At 42.8% G+C, this 27,766-nt stretch overlaps 1 protein-coding gene across 1 annotated transcript; it reads right to left on the bottom strand.

Moving 5' to 3' along the window:
* Positions 1-82: 82 nt before the first annotated feature.
* GAD1 (glutamate decarboxylase 1) lies at positions 83-26,795 on the bottom strand. The gene is made up of 16 exons (XM_062578612.1): positions 26,711-26,795; positions 24,746-24,808; positions 19,554-19,712; positions 18,810-19,052; positions 17,636-17,726; positions 12,876-12,988; positions 11,304-11,419; positions 11,118-11,197; positions 10,872-10,926; positions 9,594-9,710; positions 9,375-9,439; positions 6,793-6,871; positions 4,989-5,138; positions 2,908-3,015; positions 2,019-2,108; positions 83-256 (listed from the first exon to the last, which is right to left on the bottom strand). Exons 1-16 carry the CDS (start codon positions 26,778-26,780, stop codon positions 83-85), a joined length of 1,773 nt encoding a protein of 590 aa, XP_062434596.1. The 5' UTR covers positions 26,781-26,795.
* Positions 26,796-27,766: the final 971 nt, after the last annotated feature.

Raw genomic sequence — 27,766 nt, 5'->3', positions numbered from 1 at the left:
AACATGTTCTGCAGAACTGGATAAAAAAATAGCCAGTGCTGGAAAACAGTGAATTAGAGAAATAAATAATTTGACCACTGTACTACAGCTCCTGCCCCAGTCTCTCTATTTCCTCAATGAGGAAGTCAATGTCAGACTTAGTTGCTGCTGGGTTTGAGATGACCATTCGGAAGAAGTTGACTTTATCTCCCTGAGGCTGATATCCAACCATGGTAGTACCTGACTCCATCATCAGTGCTTTGATTTTCGGTGCCACCTACACAATTAAAGAAAAAGAGAGAGAGAGAAGGTAATTCAGAAGTTTTTCCTCTCTTTTTCTATCACAGCATTTCTGAATTTAAAAAAGCAAAAAGAAACAGACAAATCAGAAAGGCAAAGTTTATATTAAAGAAATCAGTAAATGAAAAAGCTTGGAAAGGACTGCATATGTAAAGGAGAATTAACAACAATGAAATCCATCTTTTAAGAAATCTTTTTTTGATTAAAGGACTAATGGCACCTTAGAGCATTATGTATGTAATACTTATAGATATCAAATGTACATATCATTTCTATGTGCTGATTAATTATTCTTACAGTTTAGAACAAAGAAAATGTTGTTTTCAACATTTATAGCTGCACTTTCAACATTCAGTGCTGCAATATTTGGGTGACATATTAAAAGTGCACAATTCTACTAGAACATTTGGAAAAAAAAGATATGAAAGATCTTATAATAAAGAAAGATTTTTCTCTCCTTTTTTGAAAATCTACTCCAGAATCAATTCTCAAGGACCACAGATGCTTTCCATGAGAATATTACATATTCCCAAAGCCAATTTGCTGGAAAAAAAATGGAAAATTTTCAACAAGATCAATTTCATAAATAATATTTTCTATTAGTATGAGCTGTGGCAACCTTCCAGTAGTTCTGGAGTCTCTTTACCTCAATTTCATGTTCTTACTTCAGTTTATAAGGAATAATGTTCCAACAATCTTAATATTTCGTGCCAAATGAGCTCAGTTTTGCCATCCAGAACTTCTTTGTCCTGCTTTACTCTCTGCCAGACAAGGTCATATCTCTGGCTCTTTTATTGTTTTGTAGGACGCTTTATAATACCTTCTAGCATTTAAGAGGATGAAGTCAAACATTTTGTCCTTTTGCCCAGTCTTATCCATCTTCCTCTTTTCTCTCTCACTTTTGGCACTTTCTTTACCTAACATGTCACCAGTGTCACCCAGCAATTGCAGTTGTCTTCTGTTGTCCTTCCCTAGCCTGATGCAGCCACAAAATCCTCTACAAAACCTCCCAAGCCTACCTATTCTTCTCCCTTCCCACATACAAAGATTTTCCAACTCTTTTTGACAACTATGATTTCATTCTTTTGTCTCCTGAATTTACTTCACTTCTGTCTAAAATGCTACTACAAAATTAATGTGTTTCAGTTCCCTCAAGTCCTAAATATCATGAAAACTTTTCCTGGCTCTGCTTCTACTATGTCCTCCCTTTACTCACTGCATCATTCCTTAACAGAAATTTATCCCAAAGTCCTCCAAAGGATATTATTTTTCTCTGAAATTCATTAATTAGCCAAATATAGTGAAATCACCCATGACAAACCAGAACATTTAAAATAAAAATAAAGACTTAAGAATGTACGGGTTTCCATGTCCTGTATCTATTCTAGAATTTTCACACAACTTGTCTTCCCTTTCCTTTGCTGATATGCTGTCTTGGGCATGGACTGCTTTATCCCTAGCTACTTTTTAAATTCACGTACACTTCCTGAACCATATAAGTAATGCATAACAAACAATAATTATGTTTTGTATCCGGTTCTATAGGGGAAACATGACTTCCACCACAATATAAATAGGAGAGAAAGGGGAGCAGGTATCGAGGTCATAACCAGCAATTGAACTGACATAGCAGAACCTGCAACATGTGTCAACACACATTGATAAATTATTTTTGATAAATGGAGTATTTGGTGTTGAAATAGTAGATTGTATTTTTGCATTTAATGTAAGCCTCATACCCTGTGTAACTTTTCTCTTCTCTCCTCGCAGTCTGGCATGCCCCTGAGACTTGGCGGAATATACCAAAAACATACATTTGTGTGCTCAGGCTGCAAAAAAGAATAACCAAACACATCCATCAATAAACACAATAATACAAATCACTCACACTAGTACCCCAAAAGCAGCGTATCTTAGCACAGATACGACAGCCCAAACATAGGATTAACTTTGCTAGTTCTGTATGATAGAACAAAATAAATGCACTACAATTACTGCTATTCATATCTGTCATCTTAGATACCAAACTAGTTGTCCCATTTACAAAGTTTTAGGGTGCAAATGCTTTTCACTTTCATGCAGTTTTAAGAGGGGCTGCTTTCCAGGATCACAGGAAGAGAAACACATTTTTCCTTTTCTTATAAATAAAGAGAGAGAATATATTTATTATTCCATCAGCCAAGAGTTTATGCAGTGGCACTAGCAACTGAGGATATAGCAGAAATAGCAGGTTTAGTTATGTATGTGGCAGCAGCTGGCATCCCAGCACGAGTAGATTGTATCAAGGTAGTCTTCATGCTCTAAACTGAGAAGTCCTTGCGGGGGAAGGGAAGAAGAAAGGGGGGGTAGGAGGGAAGGAGGGAGGGAGAGAGAGAGAGAGAGAGAGAGAGAAAGAAAGAGAGAGAGAGAAAGAGAGAGAAAGAGAGAGAAGGAGAGAGATCAGCCTGATACAAAACCCTGGGTGTGTGGCCTGAAGACTGCCCAGAGGTCAATAGCCACGTTATTCTTTGGAAAATAAGAGCAGCAACTCAACACAGCTGGGTTGAAAAACTCTAAGAAGTGTCAAGACTGTTTTCAGAATTCCATAGATTTGACTCCTACTCACAGATTAAATGAAAGAAAACTTACCTCTCCTTCAAAAACCATCTCAAATTCTTCTCTGTTTTTGATTTTAGTAAAGAGATATTCTGCCAGTTCCAAGCATTTGTTGATCTGGTTTTCAAATCCTACTGTACCCTATGGTAAAAAATAAAGTTAATGTTAAAAGCATTAACTATGGAGCTATTTTTCCTCTTCTGATGCAATCATCTTTTCAGATAAGCTTCACATGTGAACAGATTCGGCCATAAAGTGAAACCTTTAGCAGGATTATTATTTTCCAATTTAAAAATACAGTTAATCAGTCACTACATAAGTGACTACATCTGTCCTAACTATAATCACTATTTTGGTTTTGTTCAATTTTTAAGAGAATTTCTTGCAATAATTAAAAGGGCTTTTGATATTTTTAATGGATTATTTTTAGCTCTGTTTTTTCCAGCTTCCAAAAATATCAAGAACATTAGCCCCAGTTTTTGCTGAACTGCTGTGAGCATTGAATGGAAACTAACTTGAATAGATCAGAGTGGGGAAACACCTTATTTTCACTAAAGAGTTTGCAAGATTTTTGCATTAAAAAAGTAAGCAAATAAAAGCCTGCAATAAGTTTGTTAAAGTCATTTGCCCACCTACCTGATCTTTAATAATATATGTTTTTTGTAAAATCACAGTCCCAGAAAAAGTAGATGTATGTTGATGTTTCTCTTGTAAAAAATAATAAAATCAGAAAAACAAAGTTTTTTTTAAAAAAGGAATGCTTTTGTACATGAATGAAGAAGTAAAAAAGATGGGTACAACTATTAAATTATTGCATATTTGGGACAAGCTTTATTGTATTGAATGAAATATCTGAAAATAAAGTTATAAGATAACTTTTGGGCTTAAGCTGTATTCTCTGTTATGAAGACAAGAGTATGATCTTTCATGGTGGTTAATGATGGTATTTAGAAGAACAGCATATCTACTTGTGTTTGATAGTGTCTGCAGTCAGCACATGATGATTAGAACCATAAATTATGTATTTCAAAGTTAAAAGTCACAGTCCATTACTAATTTGTCATAGGTGGAGTCACATGGCTGGATTACAGTACCAAAATTATTTATATTGGAGAAAGAACTGAGTCCTAATTGAAATGTACTTAGCCTTGTTACCAAACTTGTGCTGATCACTGAAGTAATTAATCGTTACATATATTTTGTGTATCTGGATACTAAAGTTCTGTGTTTCTCTTTCTAAAGCATTTTTAAATGCACAGTAACAACTCCAAAATCAGTCTGTTTAAAAGTAATTGTATATCTACATTTCTGTTATTTACTTCCCTCAGTCTTCGATAATGAGGAAATCTGCAGGAAGACATCTTTTATCATCACACGTTATTTACTATCATTGTCTTATTCTCATTCAAAGTCAAAACCATCTTATGACTCTACATTTTGTCATTGGATTTAATCTCAATTTTATAAAAAAATGATTAGACTGCTGTCAGGTTACCCAGCTGGATTCTCATTTTGTCAGAAGAACAGTAAGAATAACAGTAATGATAACTGCAGATAAATAAAAATGAGATGTGTTCTCTTGAATGTGTGAACCATCATTTTGTAAACATGTATGCCTGTGCTTAACTTCAGCCATCCAAGCAAATCACAGTTGTGCCAGGGAATCAATTGTTAAATCATTCGATAGGCAATTCCCTAAAAAACAGGTTTTGTTTTCAAAGTTGTCAATCAAATCCACATATAGAAATACAGGGCTGGAAGGATTCTCTTAAAGCATCAAATCTACTCTGCTGCTACTAAAAGTAACCTGCCATAAAATACCAATGCACAGAATCACAACAAAAGACTGTTTTGATGTCCTGCCCTGGCTGCTTTTACTGCAGGACTGTCCTTGAACTGCACTCATCTAGTGACTTAATGCTCTCTTCCAATTTCCAGCTGAATTAACTGATGGCCAACATTGTTCTACAGCTTGAACAGCTCTTTCCTGACTTGATACTTGGCTGCCTCTGTGTTTCGTAATCAAACACACACTGTGTTAAAGTATTGTTATATGAGACTTACAGATGAAACAAATACATTTCTGACATTAGAACTGAACTTTTATTGTTTACCTTTGCCTTCCACATCAACCAGAATTTGAAAATGTCCACGTGTCGCCCACATTGTATTGCCTTATCTCCAGTGTCATAGGATATATCGTACTGTTTATCTTGCTGGAAAAGATATCCTGCACACATTTGATTGCAACCTTGAAGTATACCCTATTATAAAAAACATGTATTTTCATGTATATGAAACTTACATGGCACATGTTCATCTGAAACTATATGCGTTAATAACATAAAAGGATTGCATGTCAAATATATAGAATTGTTCTTTAAAGGGCCAGGTTATGAAATACTGACCTAGTTTTGAGAACCTGATCCACAATCTCATAATCTCTGGTGGTTCACTTAAAAGACCCTGAGTAGTAAAATATCCTCAAATGAATTTGGATTCTGAGTTTTCCATACTAACTTTGTCCACTTTACTTTGTAAGGCCTTTGGCAAATTTTTGATGTGTTAAATTATATACTAGAATAAATTTATTGTCCCTCAATTCATTATGTAACTACAGAATATGAAAAAAAAAAGTTGAAAGCCTCAACTTCATATATTGTCCAGTTTTATGCCATTTTACATTAGTAACACTGTATGCATAAATGAGCTAAACTGGACTTTTTTGCTTAAAAATATTTAAAAATAAGCAATTAGCCCTCCTCAGGGTCTTGCGTTACGATAGCTTCTTTTAAAATGATAGTCCACAGACCGATGGAAACTTGTGCATTACTTCTGAGGGATCTACAAGGGAAAGTCAAAAAAACAAAATCCTATATTCTACAAAGAAATCTTACATATATGACATTTCTAAAGAGGGTTGCATCTCCCCTAGAATATCTTTGTGGCTCACTGAAGAAGCTCAATAACCACTGTTATATCTGATAAATACAAAGATCATCCAAAGTTGTCATATAGAGAATGATTTTGCCAAAATCCTACATGGTAAGCATGGTAAACAGGCATGCTACTGAAAAATGGCTAGTGCTTCCCCCCAATAGATCTTGAAATATTTTACAAAGGAGAGTAAATATTGTAGTCCTCAGTTTAGAGATGGGTCGCCAGGCAGACCAGTGGCAGAGACAGGGCTGGAGCCCCGAAATCCTGCATCCCAGCTCTACGTACAGGCACCGTTTCCTCTGCAACTAACCTCACCGAGGAGCGAATAACATGCCAGCAATTAGCAAACAACAGAAACAGTTCTATCTACAGACAATGCAACCTTTTTGATTATCAGAGAAAATAAAGATATTAAAAGAATTAGGCACCAGCCTTGCTTTCAGTGAAGAAATTCAAAACATTTAATTCAAAGAATAAAGCCCTAAAAATACATGTGGACTCCTAATAAAAGCAATGTGGCTTCTTTTCAGCTGAACTATAAAACTTCTAAACCACTGTGTTAAGGTAAAATAACTGGCACTTACTTAAGGGCATACAATTATTAAATTGTTAATTTAATTAATTAATTAATACAATTATTAAACAGCACACGATTACCATGACCAAGGGCATATATTCAGAAGGTCATAGGAACAAAGGGGCAGATGCTCAGATGAAGTATATTAGCATATATCTAGTGTTGTTATTAGAATATGCAAAAATACACCAGCTGAAGATCTCACCCACAGAGCTTTGACCAAAACCAGAAAAAGAAAGGACTTCCTTCTTCCCTAACTAAACATGATATAAATCCACACAATTATTCCTTCCAAAAGAAACTTATGAAGTGAAATAGATTTTGCACTGCTCCCTTAAAAAGTAGGGGTTGATATTTATAATTTCCTATTTAACTGCTTAATTATTAAATACAATGCCAACCTTCTCCCGGATAAGAATGGCAGAACATTGTAACAACACTCCCATCATCTTGTGTGGATTCCAAGTGACCGAGTTTGCTCTGCAAAAGAATTACACATTCAGATAAATCTGGGAAACAAAAGGTTAACCTGGAGTAACTATCTTTAATTTCTGCTTTCAGCTGGATATGTATGGAGCTTTGACCAGTTGTTTTCACTATGGAGTTTATTACTGTCTCAGACGTCTTCTTCCCAAACTGCATTGTCCAGGAAAGGAATTTTCCTGGATTAGTATTGCCATGTCAGACTTCTGATTAGTTCATATTATTAATAACAACAGCTAATTAGTGTCAGACTATACTGATTAGCTAATATTGTAACTTCATCCCCAGAAGACTCCATGTCTAGAAACAACATTAACAAAACTAACAAAAACAGCTTGACAGCTTATATCAGTTCAGGCTACTGACTGGAAGGGGCAGAGAATTAAGGGAACAGTCTGAAGCACCAGGAAAATACAATTCCTCCTTGAGTAGCTGCTGGAAGAGTACAAGGGAAAGGAAAAGACATTCCTAATGTGTATTCACTTTTCCAGTTAGAGCCATATGAGACCTTTTCTGTATTATGTTGTCAAACCCATGGTTTGTTAAAAGACTATAAAACTTTCTAGCACATGCCTACTCTTCTGTATATAAATTTTAAAACTTTTTATGTGTAAGCACAAGTGGATGCCCAAGATCACTTAATTTACTGGCCAGATGAGATATTCTGTAATTTTAACACACTATCCTAAACAGTTCAATGGCGATGCTAAAACAAATGTCCCAACTTTACACATCTATGGACCTCTTCATTCTAGGTCATTAATTACCAAATGTCCCCTGTGCTTTCCAGAGAAGAGAAGTCCATAGTTATATATTTCATAGACTTTGCATGGGTTCATACAGTATGTTTCAAGGAAAATTCAGAGAGATTTCCTCCTTTCCTACACACTGCTCTCAGGGGCACAGCCAGAGCCACAGTTCTTCTATCCAGGGCAACACAGTGACTCCTTTGCCTCAGAGCCTGAGGCTCACTAATCTCGCAAAGGGTCCGGATGTGGTTCCAGCCTCTACCTGCATGAGGTTTGACAGCAGCGTGCCTCAGCCACGATAATGGTGCAGCCAGTGCCACACCTCAGGAGCTCACCATCCCTCTAACATCTACGTGGGTAGTGCAGGTCAGCAGGTACCTAGCTCAGTTGGTGCCTAGTTAGGAACAGGCTTAAGAAGTCATTTTCTTTTCAAAAATTTAAATAGTAGTTCACAGGGAGTAGGCAAGAAACAGATATTTATGTAACAGTTCATTTTCTTTTAAACGAGAGCTATGGTCTCAGCTGAGCATATTTATTTAATTTCAAAGTTCCAAACAAAGGCAGTTTGAAGTAGTTTTCCCTGGGAACATTTGATCTATTTTAAAATAAAGACATCATTCTCTGTCCTGCACAACCTGCCAGAGGCTGTTCTAGCATAGGCAATTCAAGCTCCGTACACATGGCTGTGTGTCAGGCCCTATACATCCATATTTCTGGGCAGGCCAAGTCCAGCCTGAGTGCTGGCAGCAGATTACAGCCTGGGCCTGTGACAAACAACTGTGCAGCGTGTATGGGCCTCATCTAGTGTTTGTAAATCATTGCAACTGATTAGAAAAGAAATAACATCATGCTTCACAGTCTGCTGTTTCCAGTCATTGCTTGAGTTTGTGGTCTTAATTAGCACCTTTGGACTGACCTCAGGCCAGAAGCGTGCCAAATCATTTTGACCAAACCTGCATAGGTTAAGGAAAACATTTTTTACTATTGATTCTGTATTATACATGTTGCCATCACATGAGTGACTGGCAGGTCAGACTGGGCAGAGGTTTATATGGTTCTGCTACCTCAGAGCTACCATGGCACCATACACTGCTTTCCCTGTGCTAGAAGGGTCCATGTCGTTTTCTTCTTCCTTGGTTTTGGTTTAATCCTTCTGTGCTCCCCAACTCATATCATTCTTTATCCTATACTTTTTCTTCACTTACTGTATGAGACACCCACAATGGGGAAAGTTAGCTTCCCTTAAGGAAGAGCTTTGCTCACTGTTCTCATTCCATATCTTTACATAGTGCCCGCATTCAGCACAGGTGGCTCAAGGAAGCAATGTGATGTTAATTTGAGGGTACATGGATAGAAGGTTTTTCCAAATCTTCTTTGCTTCTCACAGAAGCTGAGATATCTGCAGTGATAGTAAAGGTCCTGCTTTTCTGGTTCTTCAGTGCTTTTCTGATTTTTATTCAGAGGGGCAGCCTCAAGGGAAATCTAGAAACTAAAACACCCATAGGGTTATAGACATAGCATCTCCTACGTGACTTCTACATGAAAGCAAAGACTAAGGCTTTGTTATCACTAGGTGTGACAACATGTGTGCAAAGGGCTACTCATAAGACATGTACCCCTCCTGACGCTTGAACTGTAAGGGCTGAGGTGAGGGCCATGCTCTCGCTTTGTTCTCACTTCCAGCCCCTGTAGTCATGTACCCCTATAAATCTGCTTCAATAACAATAATACTAATAAGCATTATGCAGTACCTTTCTATTCCGTTCAGTTTATGACGGTGCTTTCGGGACATTAAGAGTCCACCTCCCCAAGCAGCCTGGAAGAGAGAAAAAAAAAGAGTCACTCTTTTGCCTGGAAAAGCTTAACATATTTTAATTACTCTGGATCTAACAATAAATGTTTTAATTCAAGATGAAATGTGTACACAAGAATCTTTTGCCTCAGTAATAGTACTTTGTTCAGCTACTTACATCTACGTGGAGCCAGAGGTTATATTTTTCACATATATCTGCAATCTCCTGTATTGGATCAAAGGCTCCATATACTGTTGTGCCTGCAGTTGCATTTACAAAAAGAGGAACGTATCCCTATAATATAAATAAAAATATTAATTAAATACAAAATCCAACCTCGTTCAGAAAAAGATGTGAAAATCACTTTAGAAATGTTGCTGTCTCATTTCCTTGTCTTAAAATGTTTGTTTTTCTTCCCATGTGAAAGACACGCAACCAACAGTAGAAACTAACAAACTGGAGAGATGGTAGGAACAAACCAGCTGTGTTTATTGTACGGTAACCTCACAAAATCAATTATCAGAAGATAGAGTAGCATTTTGTCTTTCAGTTTTCCTCTTCAGTTAGGAGATTGAGATATTCCAGTAACAAACTAGCAATAGTCAAGTAAAGCTAAGAGACTCTTACGAAAGTATAAATGCAAATTAATTGAATATGATTTGTAAGTTGTGATTCAAAAATCTGAAGTCGTTCGTTTTGACTATCTACCATAAAAAGAACAAAGTAGAATAAAACAACCTAAAACAAAAGCAATAAATTTGGAACTATCAGATCAAAGCAAGTCTATGTTGAATTAAATGAAATAAATGTGAACTGCAACTTTAAGGAATGCCCAAATGTAAAGAAGTTATAAAAAAAAATCTTAAGTGCTCTAATTTTAGTAGCTCTATACAACATCAACAGATTTTTCATTACATAGATTCAAAAAATAATAATGAATGCCTCAAATAAAAAAAAATACCTACTGACTACAGTTACTGATCCTGCAAATTCACACTGGAGTTCTATGGGAATTTTTAGGACTAACCTCAACTTGAATTTTCAGTAGTTTTGGCTAAACTTAAAAGTTTGACTAAAATAAGTTTTAGTTTTACATTTTAGTAATCTTTTTTTCCAAGCAGTAAGTTTACTTCCAATATTCCCAAAGAGAAATTTCCAGATACTTCAGATATTTCCAATACATATTTTCAATCCAACTAATATCTTCAATCCAACTGAAGAAAAAGAAATCAAAAAACACAGATGTGGGTCAAGAATTTAAAAAATAGGTTATTTAAAGAGTAAATGAAAATCTTAGCAAGATATAAAGATGATTCCCTGAAAAATGCATTAATGTATAATTAAGCAGATGAAAATATAACATTCTTGGTTAATGTTAACACTCAGCCTTCAAAGGGAGAGATTACACATTTTATTAACACAAGCATTAAAGCACTAATTTTTAGAATCACAAACCTTTTGTTTTGCTTCCAAAATTTTGGCCTCTAAATCAGCTGGTATTATTTTGCCTCTGTAATTATTGCAGAAACAGAAAGACAAAGAAAATTAAAGACTGCACATAGAAATACTAGTTACAGTTGAAATAATTTAATAGGATTTTCTCAACAGGTCATTAGCAACTTGACACACTGTACTGAACCAGTCTTTAAGCACAATAAAACAAATTAAACGGATGAACACATTTAATATATTAAAACATACCTTTCATTACATTTTATCAAAATCACATTGTCTGTTCCAAACCCAAGTGCAGCTCCAGCTTTCTTTATAGAGTAGTGACTCTACAGCAAAACATACGCATGTTTAATAGCAGAGCAGTTATTTAATGGCAAAACATCTTCAAAATATATATCAATAAATGAACAATTAGCAGTATATTAAGCTCACATGTTCTGAGGTAAAGAGAACCAGTTTAGGGACTGCAGCCATGCCTTTGGTTTTGACTTCAGGGAAATACTTGTAGCGTGCAGCCATTATGCTGTACATATTGGAGATAGCTCCTCCTGTGAATGAATTAATAATAAAATAGTGACTATAAGAAAAAAAAACACATATTAGACCAAAGACAAAGAAGTGTCTTTTGTGTTATGCAGTAAAAGTGGCAGTGAACTATGAAAGAATAAATCTCTGAAATGCATTGTTAGCCATCTAAACAGGATATGGACAAATTCTCTGGAAGGTCACACTGATGGTCAGAATTTCCTATCTATTGTCTCTTCCAATTGCTAATATTTTTGTAACACATTCCTAAAGGCATACATTTTTGTTATGTTGCCTTTGCATGACAGCTTCCTGTTAGCAAGAGTAGCAGAAATTTATCAAATTGACTGGGACTGAATAAATGTCACATGCTGGGTGGATTTATCCTATCTTATCATAGATGTAGAGATGAATGTCTAAAACGTAGATTTCTACATCTGAGCTAGTTGTCCTAAGCTCCTTTTGCAGTCAGTTAATAAAAAGAGGTACTTTGTAGGCTATAACTTAGCTAACCTATTTTTGATATTTATTTTTGAAGGTTAATTGAGGGAAAGCATCTATTTCTCTTGATTTACTTACAAAAAAGATCCCAGGATAACTAGCTCAGTTGTATAATGCAGACATCAAGATTTAATAAAACTGAGCTCATCCATTAAGTCTAAGAGAACTTGTTCCTCTAATATGTCTTCACCAACAAGAACAGTGGGAAAGATCTTCCATATTTTTCTTGCAGATGGGACCAGCAATCAAGTAAGCCTGTATTTACGGATTTTAGGCTGATTATTGCAAAAGGAGGTGGAATTTGTCCTTCATCCTCTGAAACTGCATGTTTCGCCCCCACAAACCCAGAAATCTGAAGCTCTTTTAGGGGCCCGTGTTGTCTGAACACAGGCCTTGGGGCTTCCATGTGGTTTCCCAGTCTTTTCTGCCACTGCTGACAGCCCTTATACTGCCTTCATGGGGTGACACTTTGGCCTGCTCTTCAAAATCATACTGAGAACGCAGTCAGATTTCTGGAAAAATGATACCATGGGATATGATCAACACTCAGTCATGCTTTATTCAGCTGTGTGCCCAAATCCTCATTAATCATCAAAGAAGTCAATATGTGATTCTCAAGAGCTGTTTGTCAGCAGGTCTTGTGGTTGCTCAGCATTTCCAGGAATGAGGCATAAGAATAAGGCTGTTTAAATGCCTTACTATGTACCAGAACACATAATCAAGTTTTAAAATGTTAGACAGCTTTCAATTTAGCCATGATACATATAATACCAAAAGATAAAGATCATTTTCTTCAATTTTTTGTGCTATGTTTGAACAAAATATATACTTCAGGTGGGAAATTCCTACTTCTAAAATTCTGACATGCTGTTTTGTGTTGCAGATATTTCATGAAGAATGTGGGCATTCAGTCACAACTTATGTTCATTTTTAATTTTGAAGCTTTGGTCAAACTACCAAGAGTGAAGTGCAACCCACCAGGTGAGAATATTCCATCACCATCTTTGTTTGACCATCCAATAATCTCTCTCATCTTCCGAAGTGTTATTTGCTCCATGAGGACAAAAACAGGGGCAATTTCATACGTAAACCTGCATGGATAAGAAAACAACAACAAAAAATTAAATACAGATTCCAAAACATATAATTAATTCCTGGGCTATGATTCTTGGTAGAAATGCTTAAGATTCCTAAAAATTTTCCCATAAATTGAGGATCTGATATTGCAATCTGTACTCAAGCAAAAAATCCCCAGGAAGACAATATTGGTCAAAAAACCCTACAATATCCCCTCTTTAGCAACTTTCTTCTATAGCCAACATGAGATTTGTGCTCACTATCATAGTGCTGGTCACAGTTAGGCAAAATTGGACTGTAACCTACTTGTTTGCCAGAGAACCAATTTCACACTTTTGGAATAACATATTGCCAAAACAAAATGAAAACAGTGAACTTCACCCGGCTAACTTCAAGCAAAAATCAGAGATACTGAGCTAGGCTTCAAAGTCTAAATACAATTAATTATGTGGATTTATTCTGTTGATCTCCAAGGACAACTTATTTCTACAATACCATATGATCAATAACTGTCAAGAGTAATTATAAATGATGAATTTCTAATTAACATTCACGAAATACAAGACAGCAGTCAACTGTTGTATCCACTTAATGAGGGCAAACACACTGTATGGTCTAATACGCCATGATGTCATGGACAGATATATGGATGGAAAGTGACAGCCATACAACCATTTTTGGTGATCAAAGTACATGGATAAACTACTACTGCTGCAAATAAGCTCTGCTTGCCCTATTAAAAAAATTTTTTGGGGGCAGAAAGAAACTAAACAATCAGCTGGGAATTTCTGAAGGGATCTGCAAGAATAAGACACCCAAGTACTTTGGATCTGACTGATTCTTTAATTCTTTCATTTGAATAATCTGGATCAGGTCTATGTGCTGTCTCTCTACTAATACTAAAATGACATTTTGAGAATAGGTACGGCAATTTTTAGGAGGTAAGTTGTCTGAAGAAGGTAACGTGTGGCTAAAAGATTATCTGCTATTTATATCTACACTGGTTAGTCTAAAACAATTTAACAGCTTTTTCTACAAACCTTGCCGATGTCCTTAGCCTATCACAGATATGACACTACTATTTGTAAAACATTTAAGATTCAATGGTATTTCTTTCTAATTGTTGCTATTTCTAGTTTTGAAAGGCCAAAATACTATTTATTTTGCTTTTATCGGGATCAGAATTGTCAGGTACAGCCATTTCAACAGTGATCTGGAATTCAGGTGTTGCAAAAAATTACATAAAGATAAAATTATTAAAACATTTGTGTCTGATCTCTCAGTAGCATATCTTCTTAGTAGCAAAATCATAATAGTAAACTGTTTTCTTTTTTCCCCATTGTAAGTCTAGCATATTTTCCAACTTTTATTCGGGCAGAATGACCAGCTGAAGTTAGTATGAACTCAGCAGCACATAAGCCATTCTAACCTAATACAAGAAAAGTTTAAGTCAATGTGATTTTTTACATCAGTTTAAATGCATTTTGAATTTTGTCCAGAGAACATGCATGCTGATGCCTACATGTTTCCTGGAAGATTTAGAGGCTTATATGAAAAGCATACAACTGTCAGTAAGTTTTTTTTTAAAAAAAAAGTAAATAAAACGTGTTCACAGACAAAATGTTGAATATACTTAAAACCAAATAAAATAATGCTTATTATTTTATTATGTAATTATTTTCTAGAGTCTCCAAAGACTGACAGTCCAGTAGAAGAAGATTGTGAATGATTATAAATGATAAGGCCAATGCAGCTATGTTAAATGAAGGCAATGGTTTTCTAAATAGCATTTTGGTGAAATTATTTGTTTTAAATTTAAATGATTTTGAAAATTTCAGTAAAACATAGAAAATGCATTTGGCATGGCAGAAACTCTCCTACTTCAGAACCAGTCTCCTGATGAAAAGTGCTGATTAGGTTTTCCATACAGTTACAAACTTTACAGGTACTTCTAAGAATTAAATAAAATGAACACAAGTCTCAACTCTTTACTAATGCAATATATGAATGGGTTTTTTGGTCGTGCCTAGGGCTGGCTTAATTTTGCTCTCACCTAAAGGCAGTAGCATTTTTATCAGGACAAATTATTTTATCTTCTTGTTCCCCTGTTTGCCAGTATGTAAAAGGAACAAACATAAAGTACTTTGCATAATTCGTGCATGTTATGTTTGCATAAATATAAATACATTATACTGATACTATCAGTATAATCTTTTCATCAGGCTAACAGGGCGCAGAGAGGATTTCTGGATACTGCTGTCCCCTTTGTAAGGTCAGCCAGCTGCTGCCTGGCCAGGGCAAGCACCTCACGCTGCAGATCCCTGCAGCTGCTTGAACAACAGCAACTTCTGAAAATTCCACCTGAAAATTTCCCTGAAAGTCTTATGCTAGTGATTCAGCTGTGAATGCCACACTGATACATTTCTAAGCCTATATGAGAAGCTTATTATATTTGATTTGAAATATTTGCATGACATTTAAATGACATTTCATAATGAGAATTTAAAATATTAAGAGCCACTGATGTTTTGATTACTCAAAACTCACTTGGGAAAGAAAATACTTGTTTTTTAATTGTTCACAAATATTTTAAGTATTGTTTATATGTATAAAAGAAAAATGGCAAATGGAAAACAAATTCCCTATCACAGTCTAGTGCTACTGTCACATTACATACTTGTCTAGCAGGTTTGAACAATTTCTAGATAAAGGTCAGAATCTGCTCTTCTGAGCTGAAACACTGCTCAAAACAAATAATACAGTCCCCAGAGCACAAAGAGTTGATCTGGCTATTTCAAATAACCTTCTCTGTCAATTCTTTGAATTATATTTAACAAACATCCTGCTTTAACTGTATTTGTAGTTGCTGTGTTATTTTAAAATATATCATATCGACCTTGGTTTGCTGGGAGGAGGGGGAAAAAGAAGAGTGTGTGGAATATGTTATTTTCCATTTGGTAAACCCCATACAAAAGAATAGATACTGAAATTTCATGCTCGTAGAAAACCATTTTCAACATATGTTCTTGCTTGAAGTATAAATGCGCCATACACTTTGTAGAACTAGCTATTTAACAATATACTCTTAAAATCAATCAAGGAAAAGTAAAGCAACCCCATAAAGAAAGGATTACCTTTTGGAATGAAGTAAGTGAGTTTCATGTTCTTAATAATGATGGTAATACTTCCAAAATTATCACATTCTCCTATAGAGCTAAATTCCATTTTGCTGTATTGTATTTGTGCAATTTCCCTAATCACAAAAGGATAGCTAAGATGTTAGTCAAAATAAATATGGCTTATAAGACTGGCAGTCTGTATCTACAGCAATGGAATATGCTTTTCTCACATATGGAAACAATACATTTCTAAAGGAAAACTTTGTTTAAGTAATGAAATATATTTTCACCTTTAAGTGTGATGTTGTAAAAAAAAGAGAGAGAGAGAGAAGCACCTTGCAATATTTGCTTTAAAATTTAAATGTATGTTATTGAGTTTTTTTCCCAGTCAATTTTTACATCTGAATGTCTCATATAGATTAAGAGAGAACTAATTAAGAAGACAATTACTGCAAGGAGCAGGCTGGTTTTGGCTGAAGTGCCTTATGTAGTTTTCTTTGTCGCTAATGTCACAAAACAGCTTGTAATCTACATAGAGCCGCTAATAATCAGCTGTACTTAATGAACCATTGACTCATTGAAGGACCAGTAAAAATTGTGTTCATTTTTCAATTTGCAGATACATTTCTTGTGCTCTACTAATTAGCAATATTGAATCCATTCTCCCAAACTAGATCCCCAGTATAGGGCTACACCAGAAAGCAGCCATTACCTGCCAATTATTTGGATTCCCAGCACATACTGGAGCATATACGAATCAGTATACAAACAAAAAAGTTGCATAAAAGTTGGGTTTTTTACCCTGAATTTTACTCTTTGTTACAAAAGTTCAGATTTACACTTACCTGTAATTTTAATTATTTTTGAGGTTAATAAAAAGGAAATGTTTTCTCTTTTATGTATTTGGATTTCTTTTACACAAAATTTTAATAAATTTTAGGTTAAATCCTTCATTATCATAAAAATAATTTTCAGTGCTGCATTTTTAGTCCATTTGGACTCCATGCATTTGGAGCCACTCAGAAACAACAACTTTGCCAGGAGATGAACTGGAGATGAGGAGGCCCCAAGCCCATTACCTCTGAAGTCAATAGGAGGAAAGACAGCATAAAGTTTTAAATATTTTGCACTCTAGTGTAAATAAATGGATAACTGCAGAATTACTCAATTCTTTAGACATAATTACTGTCTAAAGACAAATCCTTAAAAAAAAATCTGAAAAATATGAGTACTGGTCCAAGAAAAGAGAAAATATTTCATATTATTATACTAGAACGAATATGTTTCACTTACCATGAGCACCAGGATATTTACATTTGTATGTATTAACGAAGTAAAAATTCCTTCTAAGAAGCGTTTAGCTTTATATAACTATTTCGTTGCCACATTAAGAAAAATTGTCAGACACTTTTATTGAAGAGGCTTTCAGAAATCAAATTTAAATAAGAAAATAACAGACGTCTATCGCAATACACGCCTACCACGATAGCTGCAACCCCTCTAAATGCTAAAGGCAGGAGCGGACAAGGACACGCTGCTTACATGTTGGTGTTGGCCGTTGATGTCAGCCACTCGCCAGCCAGGCCGATGATATCCAGTCCCGTGGAGAGCTGGTTGAAGAAGCGGGGGTGACCTGGAAGGCGATGAGAGCGGCTCAGCACAGCTTCACTGCCCACTCTCAGGCTGCAGTTTGAACTCCTCCAGCTGCTGTGGCACAAACCGTTGAACCCAGCACGCTTTCAGAAACTTTTTGAGAGCAGTTCCTCGCTGTGCGGAGCCCCCTCGTTCATGTACCTGTCCTGCTGCAAGCCGGAAAGCCGCTTTGCCCGGGGCGCCTTGGCCCGCTCCAGGGCTCGCGCAGGGGGCTGCGCAGCGCTCCGCGGGGCCCCGCCGGGCTCACGGGGCACCGTGCTGGGTAGCCCAGTGTCTGGGCTACGTTCGCATGTGAAGGGAAAAAGCGAGGAAGGCTTCCCCGCCTGCAGCCGGCCCGGATGGGTAGGGGCGGGTTTGCTGAACTTCCCTCTCGGAGCTGGCGCGCTGCAGCCACACGGGCCCCCGGCGGCACCGCGGCCGCGCCGGCTGCAGCGCTCGCCCTGCACGGGGCTTCGCCCGCGGCCGCGCCGGGGCGCGCAGGGCGCAGCCAGGAGCCCGGCGCTGCTGCCGGCCCAGCACCGGGGCGGACATTGCGGCCGAGCCACCGCAAGGATCAGAGGCTGCCTGGAGCTCGCCAGGTGAGAGGAGAAGTTAGTGTGAACGGGCATTTCCGTCCCTTTCACGAGGTCCTGGACAGCCGGGGCTCCCGGGCAGAGGGCTGAAATCCACAGGGTTCCTTTACTGACGATTCCTAGGATTTCAGTCTCTTTTTCATTAAACGACTGGTGAACATAAGGAAGAAAAACTGCAAATTCAGTGTCATTTATGCCCTCATTTACCTAATGATATTGCTCCCTGGAGATACAGACGGCTCGCATTTCATCAAGTGAAGGAGATTACGTCTTGCACACTTGTGCCTGGGCTCTGCCAGCGGCCCCGAGCCCTGTCCCTGCGGGGACGGAGGCAGCATCAGTGCCCGGCATTGCCCAGCGCCGGGAAGAGCCCCGGAGCGGAGCTCCCGGGGCAGCGGCTCGTCCCGCTCGCCTCGCCCTGGCTGGGAAGCGGCCGCGCAGGGGCCGGGCCGCGCCGGCAGCATTGCGGGCGCCCTGTGGCCTGGACCTACCTGTCCTCACGCCGTACTTGAGCGTGTCCCGGCAGTCCACCAGGATCTGCTCCAGAGACTCGGGGTTGTCCGAGAGCTCCAGGTTGAAGCCCTCCATGCCCTCCAGCAGCTGGTGCGGGTGGTGGAAGTCCAGCACTTTGGTGGACCTGTCAAATGTCTTCCTCACGTAGTTGAGGAGAATGTCGACGACCTCCAGCAGGAACTGCATGGTCTGCTCCTCGCCATTCTTGGCTGGCAGCAAATCTGCAGGCAAAACGGAGCCGTTAGCGGTTGTTTGCAGCGTGAGGCGCAGAGAGAGCAGCCCCGGCAGGGACAGGTCACGGGAGACCGCAGCAAAAGGCACAAAACCCCTTCTCCCACAACGCTCCCTCTCTTCCCCGAGAAAGCTCACTTCTCTTCCCCACCTCCTCGTCAGCAGCCCCATACTAGCAATCCGGGTTCATTGCTAATTTACTAAGAAGGAAATAAAATACAAAATTATTTTCCTCCTGGAGGCTAGATCTCGAGTGACCAGAGGAACCGCTGCAGCTGAGTTGGAGAGGATTAGCCCAACGTATATAAAATTTTAAGACTTGTCAGCATCTTCAGTGCGGCCCTCAGCAAACATGCACGCACAGTTTCCTTAAAAATCAACCAAGCAAAAGCAAGGTGTGAACGTGGCTGCATTTCCAAAGGGCACGAAGGCAGGCTTCATTGAGGGATGTGCCTGAGATGGAGGAGGCAGCCGCTGTAAAGTGCGCTTACCTCTAGCATACAGATTGGAGAAGTCCGTCTCTGTCCGCCTGAACCTGGCTTCCCTCTCGCTGTTCTCGCAGGCCAGCAGGCTCTTGGAGGACTGCCTTTCCTTCAGAGAGCTCACGATCCGACCCTTGTCTTCCAGGCTGTTGGTCCTCTGCAGGAAGCCTACATTGTTATTGCAAGGAGCACAGGTCAGAGCTTTCTCACTTCCCAACATGCTTTGAAATGTCTACAGCAGCTCTCTAGACAACAGTGCAAAAGTGGTGTTTGCTCTGGATCTAGCTAATAAGGTCAGGAATAAGAGTATTTATGGAGATTATTTGCCTCCAGGAGGGAGAGCTCAAAATACCATCAACTGCAAAAACCCAGCCATGCAAAAAACCAAATTTTCGTCATTTAGTGCAGTGGTAAATTCTTATTAAGTCGATCAGACAGATTCCACTTCAGTAATCAGCCACTGAAAGAGAGTTCAGGATAAGTCAATGCTATTTCAGCCTGTAGGCGAAGTTTATGGACCCAGCAGACAGGGGCAATGATGTATGATTAAAATCAGGGCCACTTTCACTTCTTTCTGGTGCTCTCACGCACAAAAGGTACGAGAATAACCAGCTGTTCCGGAGCATTCCTCTTCGGTGCTCTAACGGCAGCGGTAGCACTCATCAGACCCACCTTCCTCTTGTCAGGAGGGCGCTGTATGTACCAGCACGCCTCCAATAGATGTTGGTTTTCCACCGGAAAAGCCACTCTGATGCTAACAGCACTCATCTCCTGGCGTCCCCAGCAATTGCGCTCTTCCTGGAGGCCACAACTCTAGCACAGAAGACCCAAAATAATAACACTGTGCATAACAGCAATAATAAATCCACCTGCCCCGGGAATTACTGCAGTGGGCCCCACGCAGAGCCCTCGGTGAATAAGGGCCGTCTACTTTAACAGCGCAGAAGTGACAATGATTTTTCATGATTTCTTTCATTAAACCCATGCCCGCTAAACCACAGATAGTGTTTGCCTTTCCGTTTTCAGGCAAGCTAATGGATTTGATCTCCCAGGTTGCAGTGAGCTTGCCTTGCAGTTTGGACGAGGCAGCGCCGCTGCCCTTGCTTCGCCTGGACCACGGGCCTTGGCAGCGGCGCGGCCGAGCGGCCCCGCTCCCTGGGACCGGGACTAAGCCGGGCTAACGCCGCCGCGTGCTGAGAGCGCCTCCCTCGGAGGCGGGGCCGTACCCTTTGCTGCTGCTTCTGTTTAATCGAATAAAACTAGGTCTCGCTGTGACGGGGGATACGCGCTAGAGAGGAAGACTGGGGAGCGAGCAAGGCAGCGCTGTAACCGTGCGCACCGCTTCTCGCCGAGGCCGCTGCTCCTGCGTGGCCCCCGCACGCCGCTCCCCGGCCAGAGCCGCAGCCGGGCCGGGCACCAGGCTGCCGTCCCGCCGTGCCAGCCGTCTCGGGGAGCCCCAAGCCAGGCGTCCAACGAGCCCCCCAACCAGCAACATCTTTCCTACATCCGTTGAGGAGCCATGCTAGTTCCCAGGAGGGGCTTGCTGGCGAGCAGACAGGCTTGTCAACCTCATCAAGGCTTTTCAGCGCACCTTTCCCACTCTGCTGTTCCATAGTAATAACTTTCTACTAAATAATTTCTCCCTAGGATGCTTTTAGGAATATGAGTTGCCAGTCTAGAAAATTATTTTAAGTGAATCTCTCTTCTTGCACAAATTAGGAGTAGCCATTCAAGTGTGATACTTTTTTTTTTCCTTTCGTTGTAGTTGCTTTTAATGGTTCTTGCAGCAAATTCCCAGTTCCTGCTGGCAAGCGTCACTTGCCCGCTCATTGGGGCAGCAGCTGGCACCGGAGTGGGAGCGGACTAGGCACCCACCCCCAGCGATCCCCGCTGCCCGGGCCCTATGGCTTCACTTCGCTTTTTTTTCCCTTTTATTTCCGACTTGTCTTTCCTCGAGGCTCTCGGGAGCGATACTCGGTGGGAAAAGTCACGTAAAGGAGGTGCATTCCGTGCGGGCAGGAGCCACGCCGCCGCTGCGCAGCTCCCGCCGCGCCGGCCGGGAGGGGGCGGCGGGGGCGGCGGGGCGGAGCGCGGCCGCGGGAAGGGCTGCAGCTCCAGCGGCTCCGCTCCCGCGGCGCTGCGCGGCCTGGCGGCGGCCACGACCCTCTCCAAGCTCGTTAGCGGCCGCGCGTCGCCTCGGGAAGCGCCCCCGGCGCTCGCTCCTCTCTCCCCGCGCCTGACCCGACAGCGGGCGACAGCCACCGACATTAGCTTGGCATGAGCTCGGCTGCTCTGCTCCGCACCTCGCACCGCTGCGGGGGCAGCTGGGAGGGGAGCGGTGGGGGGAAAAAAAATCGAGAAACTTGCTGCTTGCCCGGAATCGTTTCTTTTTTCTTTTTTTTTTTTCAGTTGCACCTGCGGCGTCGCTCGCGAAGGGCCCGCGGTCGCGGCGCTGCCACGCGTGAGCCCCTCGGGAGCCGGCTGGCTGCGCGGCGCAGGGGCCGGCCGCGTCCTGGCTCTGCCGTTTCCTCCCTCGGCGCTGGCTCCTGTGCCGACGAGGCCCTCGGGCTGCGGGAAAGCGGGGTAGGCTTTTGTCGAGAGCCTCTCCCTCGCCCGAGGGAAAGCGCATGACTATCAAACTTTTAGCTGTATCCACTGTAAAAACTTCAAATAAGAACAGCGCAGGAGAGATCCAGCAAGTAGCAGAGAATATGGTCAAGCTGGTCCCGCTGCGAAGGGCAGTGCGGCCTTTCCCAGCACTAGCGACGTCCCGCAGGTGCTTCCTGCTGCAAGGTATTTTCATCGATTTACATTAAAAGCCGTAGAGCTTTTAAAAGCAGGGTGATGCGAGAACCACAAATCCAGCGTTAGGAGAGGCAGCATTGGCACATCGGGGACCAAAAGACTTAACGCGAGGAAGGTGTGTTAACAACCGTCTCCCACTTCGCAGCCCTTCCAGACTCCAGCTCACCTGCCTCAGAAGCAGGGACAGATCCGCCGAGCCCGACCCTGTGCTTTTCCCGCGTGTCGATGCCCGTCAGTGCGGCTGCAGGAGCTCCGGCAGCGGGCAGGGGGTGCTCGACAATCGCCTGCGAGAGTTAGCCGCAGAAATCCCACTGACTTCGGGTAGAGTTGAGTTTCTGCCTTACTCGGGTGCTTTTGCAAAATTCGCTCTGCGGTGCCGCTTGCTGGGCCGGGAAGCGTGAGCTGGGGGGAGCGAGCGGCTGCGGACGCTCCTGAGCCGTTTTGCCACGTCCGCTGTTCCCACGGGTGCGAAGCGACAGCAGAATCGGGCCTAGCAGCGAAATGCCGAGATCGGGTGAAAGACGTAGCGTGAGACTCCACGCATGGAGCAAAATCTGCCCATGCTTTGCGCACCGTGACAGTCCATTAAACCATTTTAAGACCTGTTCTCTTTCTGTAAGTGGGTTGTGCAGTCACAGCGGGTGCGCGGGTTTGGCAGCGGCAACGCTCTTCTCAGGCGGTAGCTTTCGGCCAGAGAAGAAAGTAGCTAATCCTTAAATCGGCCAGTTGTTTAGGAAGAAATGACACATAAATCTTGGATAGATAATTACTAAAAATGTCAAACACACAATATAAAAGAGCAGACAGAAGAACACACCTGTTGTTCAAGATCTGCCTTTTCTCTGAGCTGAATCCTTAGTTAAAGCTGGCATTCAAAATTAATTGATTTATGTGTGTCACACACACAGACACACACACACACAAAAAAAACGATTCTGAGGCGTCTGGTTTACTACAGCTTTGTAACTCCAGGATATTTAGGGTCTGGAGTAATGAAAGGATGAGAGGTACCGATTACGATAGTTAAACGTCGACTTGTTTAGCATCTGTAATTAAAAATTATTCCTGTCAGTTTCATACTTCACTCTATTTGCCAAAGGTAACTCCCATTCCTGTCATTGTGAAGGTGTTAGATACAAGCGGGGGGGAGGGGGGAGCTTGTACAGCGAGTGCTGAGCAAAATCGAGTATTCCGAAATACCGATACTATTTAAGGTATATATATTTCATAAAGAAAAAAAAAAAAGGAGAAAATGAAAACCGAACACAAAAAGAAACCTAACAACACAATAATATTGCCCGTTTTGAATTCCCTTCATAATGCCCCGAGAAATAAACTCTTTTTTTTTTCTCCTTTCTCAAATCCAAAATGGTGGGATGTTTCATTTTCAGTGTATTTCATGAAACACCTAGGTTGAGGAAGCTGTGCTGTCCCCCCGTCACCCTGGTAGTCTAGCAACACGGAACAAGCCCAGCGGTGCGTTACTTTATCAGTTCTGCTTGCCGGGCTAAATTAAAATGATGATGAAAAAGCTCATCGCTCCAGCCACTGAAGGGACTGGTAGGGAAACGGTCCATTAAACCCAGATCAGGAGCTATTTATAGAACTAGCAACTGCTCATTAATGTCGCCTGCGGACACCAATGAAATCTCTAATAGGCTCAGGATTAAAATATTTTGCAACCTGATTCTTTCTCCGTCCAAACTTCCTTGTAACAAGACGAATAAACGAATGTGTTTCGACTAAGGCGGGAAGAGGTTTAAATGTCTCCTGTGCTTTGATAAAACATTCACTTCTCCCACGAAATAACCCCCCGCCCACTACCAATAAGAGCTAACGGGGAAAAACGGGAAATAATTTCTATTCATAAGGAGCGCAGGCTAAGCCGAACGATTCTCTCATCAGAAAATAACGATTTGGTTGTTTGTCTCCCAAAGCGAAGGCGCTACAGCGAAATCTGGAGAAGGAAGACAGCTTGTTATCTGCAAATGAATCTCTTGCTGTAACGTTGCGATCGGACTGTGTATTTGCTTCCCCTCGCATTTCCCCCTCGTGTGCCTGGCGCTGACTGGCTGCCGGCGCTATCTCACGAACCCAGCAAGCTGACGAATTGCCCTTTAATAAGGCTCGCGTTAATCTTTCCCCCCCAGGAGATCCATGTTTTCTAGCCCGATAAGGTTGAAAAATTTCGGAGCGCGAGCCGTCGTCCAAAATCCCGGCTCGATTCTCGCCGCCGCCAGCTCGGGGGGCGGCGGGCCCCGGCCCCGGGGCTCGACGGGCCCCCCCGGCCGGAGAGGCCCGGGAGCGGGCGGCAGGGGGCGCCCGTGGCGGGGCAGAGGCGCGAGGCGAGCGGCGGCGGTGGCGCGCAGCACTCCGCGGGCGCGGGGCGGACTTACCGCATATCTTGAGGCCGATTTTCCGGGTGCACCCGTGGGCCACGCCGCACCACGTGTCGTAAGCTGAAAGAAAGGACAGAGACATTCAGCTGACGCCGTGTCCGCACACGGGAGGGTGCAAGAGAGAAGACCCTAGAGCAACTCACGTGCACGCTCCCCTGTATTTCTCCGTATTTCCTTGGTTCCCCCCGCCGCTCACTGGCCTCGAGGGCTGCTTAGGGAGTTTCAGAAGAAATCACTGCTTTCCAAAGGGCCCCTGATCTCGGGTCAGGACTTGGCTTACTCAGGTCAGCTGTGGCGCTTTGTCTCTTTAGTGACACCGAAGTGACACGTTGGCCCGTCAAGAAGAAAGGGAAAGGCACCTGGGACCTGAAGGTCTAATAATTTACTGGCGAGAATCCAGGGAAGTGGCAGCTTAAAATAAACTGGCATGAAATGGGGTCGCCGAACACTTCAGGAATTAATTGGGTGAAAAATAGTATTTGACTAGATGATGGGACCCGCATGACTAAGCCGCAGGCGGCCCGCGGAGCGCCAGGTTCAGCGGCGGCGCGGTCGCCCGCCGGCGCTGCCCGCACAGGGCCGCGGGCCCCCGCCCGTCCGCTCGCGGCGGCTCTTCCCGCGGCACCTGCGGTCTGCCCCGGCCGTCCCCAGCGCTGCCGGCGCGCAGCGGGCCGGCAGCACCCGAGCGGAGACCGCCCAGCGCAGCGCCGCGGAGAGGGAGCGCGGGGCGGCGGGGCGGGAGCGCGGCGCAGCCCCGAGGGGGCGGCCGGGGCCGCCGCGGGCGGAGAGGGCGCCGGCTGCCCCGCAGGAGGGAGGACAAGCGGGTGAAGCGCTCGCCGGACTCGGCGGGGCAGCGCCGGCCGCGAGAGCCTGGAGCCGCCGGCAGCGCCGAGCCGCGAGGGCCGCACCCGGACGGCCGCGCAGGGGCAGCCGCCCGCCGCCGCGCTCCCGACAAAGGCAGAGGCCTTCAAGGGCAAAGGCAGAGGCAAAAGGCGCTGCTTTTCGCTTCTGGCGAAGGTTACTTAATTTTTAACTGTGCTGCCCGTTAATTCGATTTTTACGTCTAACGTCTCAGTAAAAGGCAACAGCCTATTACCTTCATCTGAAAAAAAGAGCTGTTTTTCGACATGGTGCTGCCTGTCAGCCTTTCCCCCCTCCCCCGCTCTTTTTTTTTCCCCGTTGCAGAATAATCACAATAATGACTCCGATGTTCATGCCTCACAGCCCTGGCAGCGCTTTCAGGGTAAAAGCTATTCCCCACTTTGCTGTGCCTGACAACCTTTCATTTCTTACTGTTTCCCTCTCTTTGTCTCTGATGCTTTATAGTATCGAGTCTCTTTATTTATTTATTTTTGGTAGATGACTGTCTGAATTGCCTAGCCAGGGCTATAAACCGATTCTCTATCCACCTGCAGCAGCCTCTGCTTCCCACTCACACCTCAATAACTCAAGGCAAATTCAGAGCAATTAGGAATACAAGGCTTTAAAAGCTACAATTAGCATCCAAATTTCACTTGATTACAGGCTTCAGCGTACGCTGAAAGGAAGCAGTAGCATTAGCATTTATAAAATGCAAGGCTGGGGGGACACCCTCCTCGACCCACTGGTATAACTTCGCCCTTTAACTGATTCATTTTCTTCACATTCAACACACTGATTTTTGACCATCTGGGGGCTTCGGTTTATTGTTTAAATCCCTCCGATATGGTGTAAGATAAACCCAGGGCTGGCTGCTGAGGGGGGCTTTTCCTCCCTGTGTCTTATTTTTGCTATGTTACAGACCCACCTCTCCTGCTAACAGCGGGAAGATGGTTCCTTTGTGTAGAGCACTTTCCGCACCTTGCTCAGCGGCACGGAACAGGGTCTCACAGATTTATCGTTTCGTTCCGAAATCGCTATTTCCAAGCCTAGATGGAGAAAGCCGCCAAGAGGTTTTAAACGAGCGAAAGAAAAAAAACCTACTTGTGGGTCGCAAATTAGTTGGGGTGGGGTCCGGAGCGTCGTTGGAGGACGAAGGAGCGGAGGAAGCCATCCGTTCAGAAAAGTCTCGGTCCTCGGAGCCCGGTTTTTCCTCCAATATTCCTCTGAGGGATGGGCAGGAAAAAATTCACTGGAAGGGAGAAGAGGTGGCTTTAGGGGTCTGGTCTCCTGGAGGACCACAAGGAGTCCTGCTCAGATGCTAGAGGGCAGGAGGCTGCAGCCAGCAATAAGCAGTTAAAGTCCCGGCGAGGTGGCAGCGGCGGTGGCGGGGCGCCGCCCGCGGGGCTGCAGCCTGGGGAGCCCGGGCGGCCGCGCCCGGCCCGGCCCGGCCCGGCCCGCGGGGCGGCAGTGGCGGCAGGGAGATGCCGGGACAGGCTGAAGAGCAAAACAAGCCCCCGCTGGATGCCGAGGCGCTGCCTCCTGCGCGCAGTGGCGGATTTAGCAGACCGTGAAGTCTATCGCAATTATATCAACGAGCAGGGCAATTATGCGCCTCGCGTCAAATTAAAACCAATTTACAAAGCAGGTTTTGAAATTACCAGCCCGAGCGACCTACAATCCCAAAATGAGCCCATTTCTGTGCCTTATCATCCAATCCCTGAAATACACGCCAGGCTTAACAACATCGAGGAAAGACCGATATATAAACCAATGCCACAACAAAGGTGCGTTTCTGCCCAAGTCCGATTATATGCGTCACACACATATGCATTTACACACACATGTGTGCAGCAAATCAGCTGTTCAAACGCAAACCAGGGCTCTCCTAGACAAGCGTTAGCCTTAATGGCACCAATGGCAGGAGAAAGCATGTCTGGTGGAAGATGCTGGACTAGCCCTTGCTCCTCGCTAGATGTTCAGTTCTTTCCTGGCGGACACGGTACTTCGATAACCAAAATTGGTAGTTGATCGAAAACCGTCGAGTCAATGTTCCGCTCACCTCTTTGTCCCTATGGCTACCTGAGATTTATTTTATTCGCCTTGTGAAGAAAGTCAAGGTCGCAGTAATGAATGAATATGTTCTTTGTTAGCTGCTTT

This window comes from Rhea pennata, chromosome 6 (assembly GCF_028389875.1).
Source record: "Rhea pennata isolate bPtePen1 chromosome 6, bPtePen1.pri, whole genome shotgun sequence".
NCBI classification, from domain to species: domain Eukaryota; kingdom Metazoa; phylum Chordata; class Aves; order Rheiformes; family Rheidae; genus Rhea; species Rhea pennata.
Note: the sequence above shows the minus strand (reverse complement) of the source record. Positions and strands in the feature narration are given on the sequence as shown.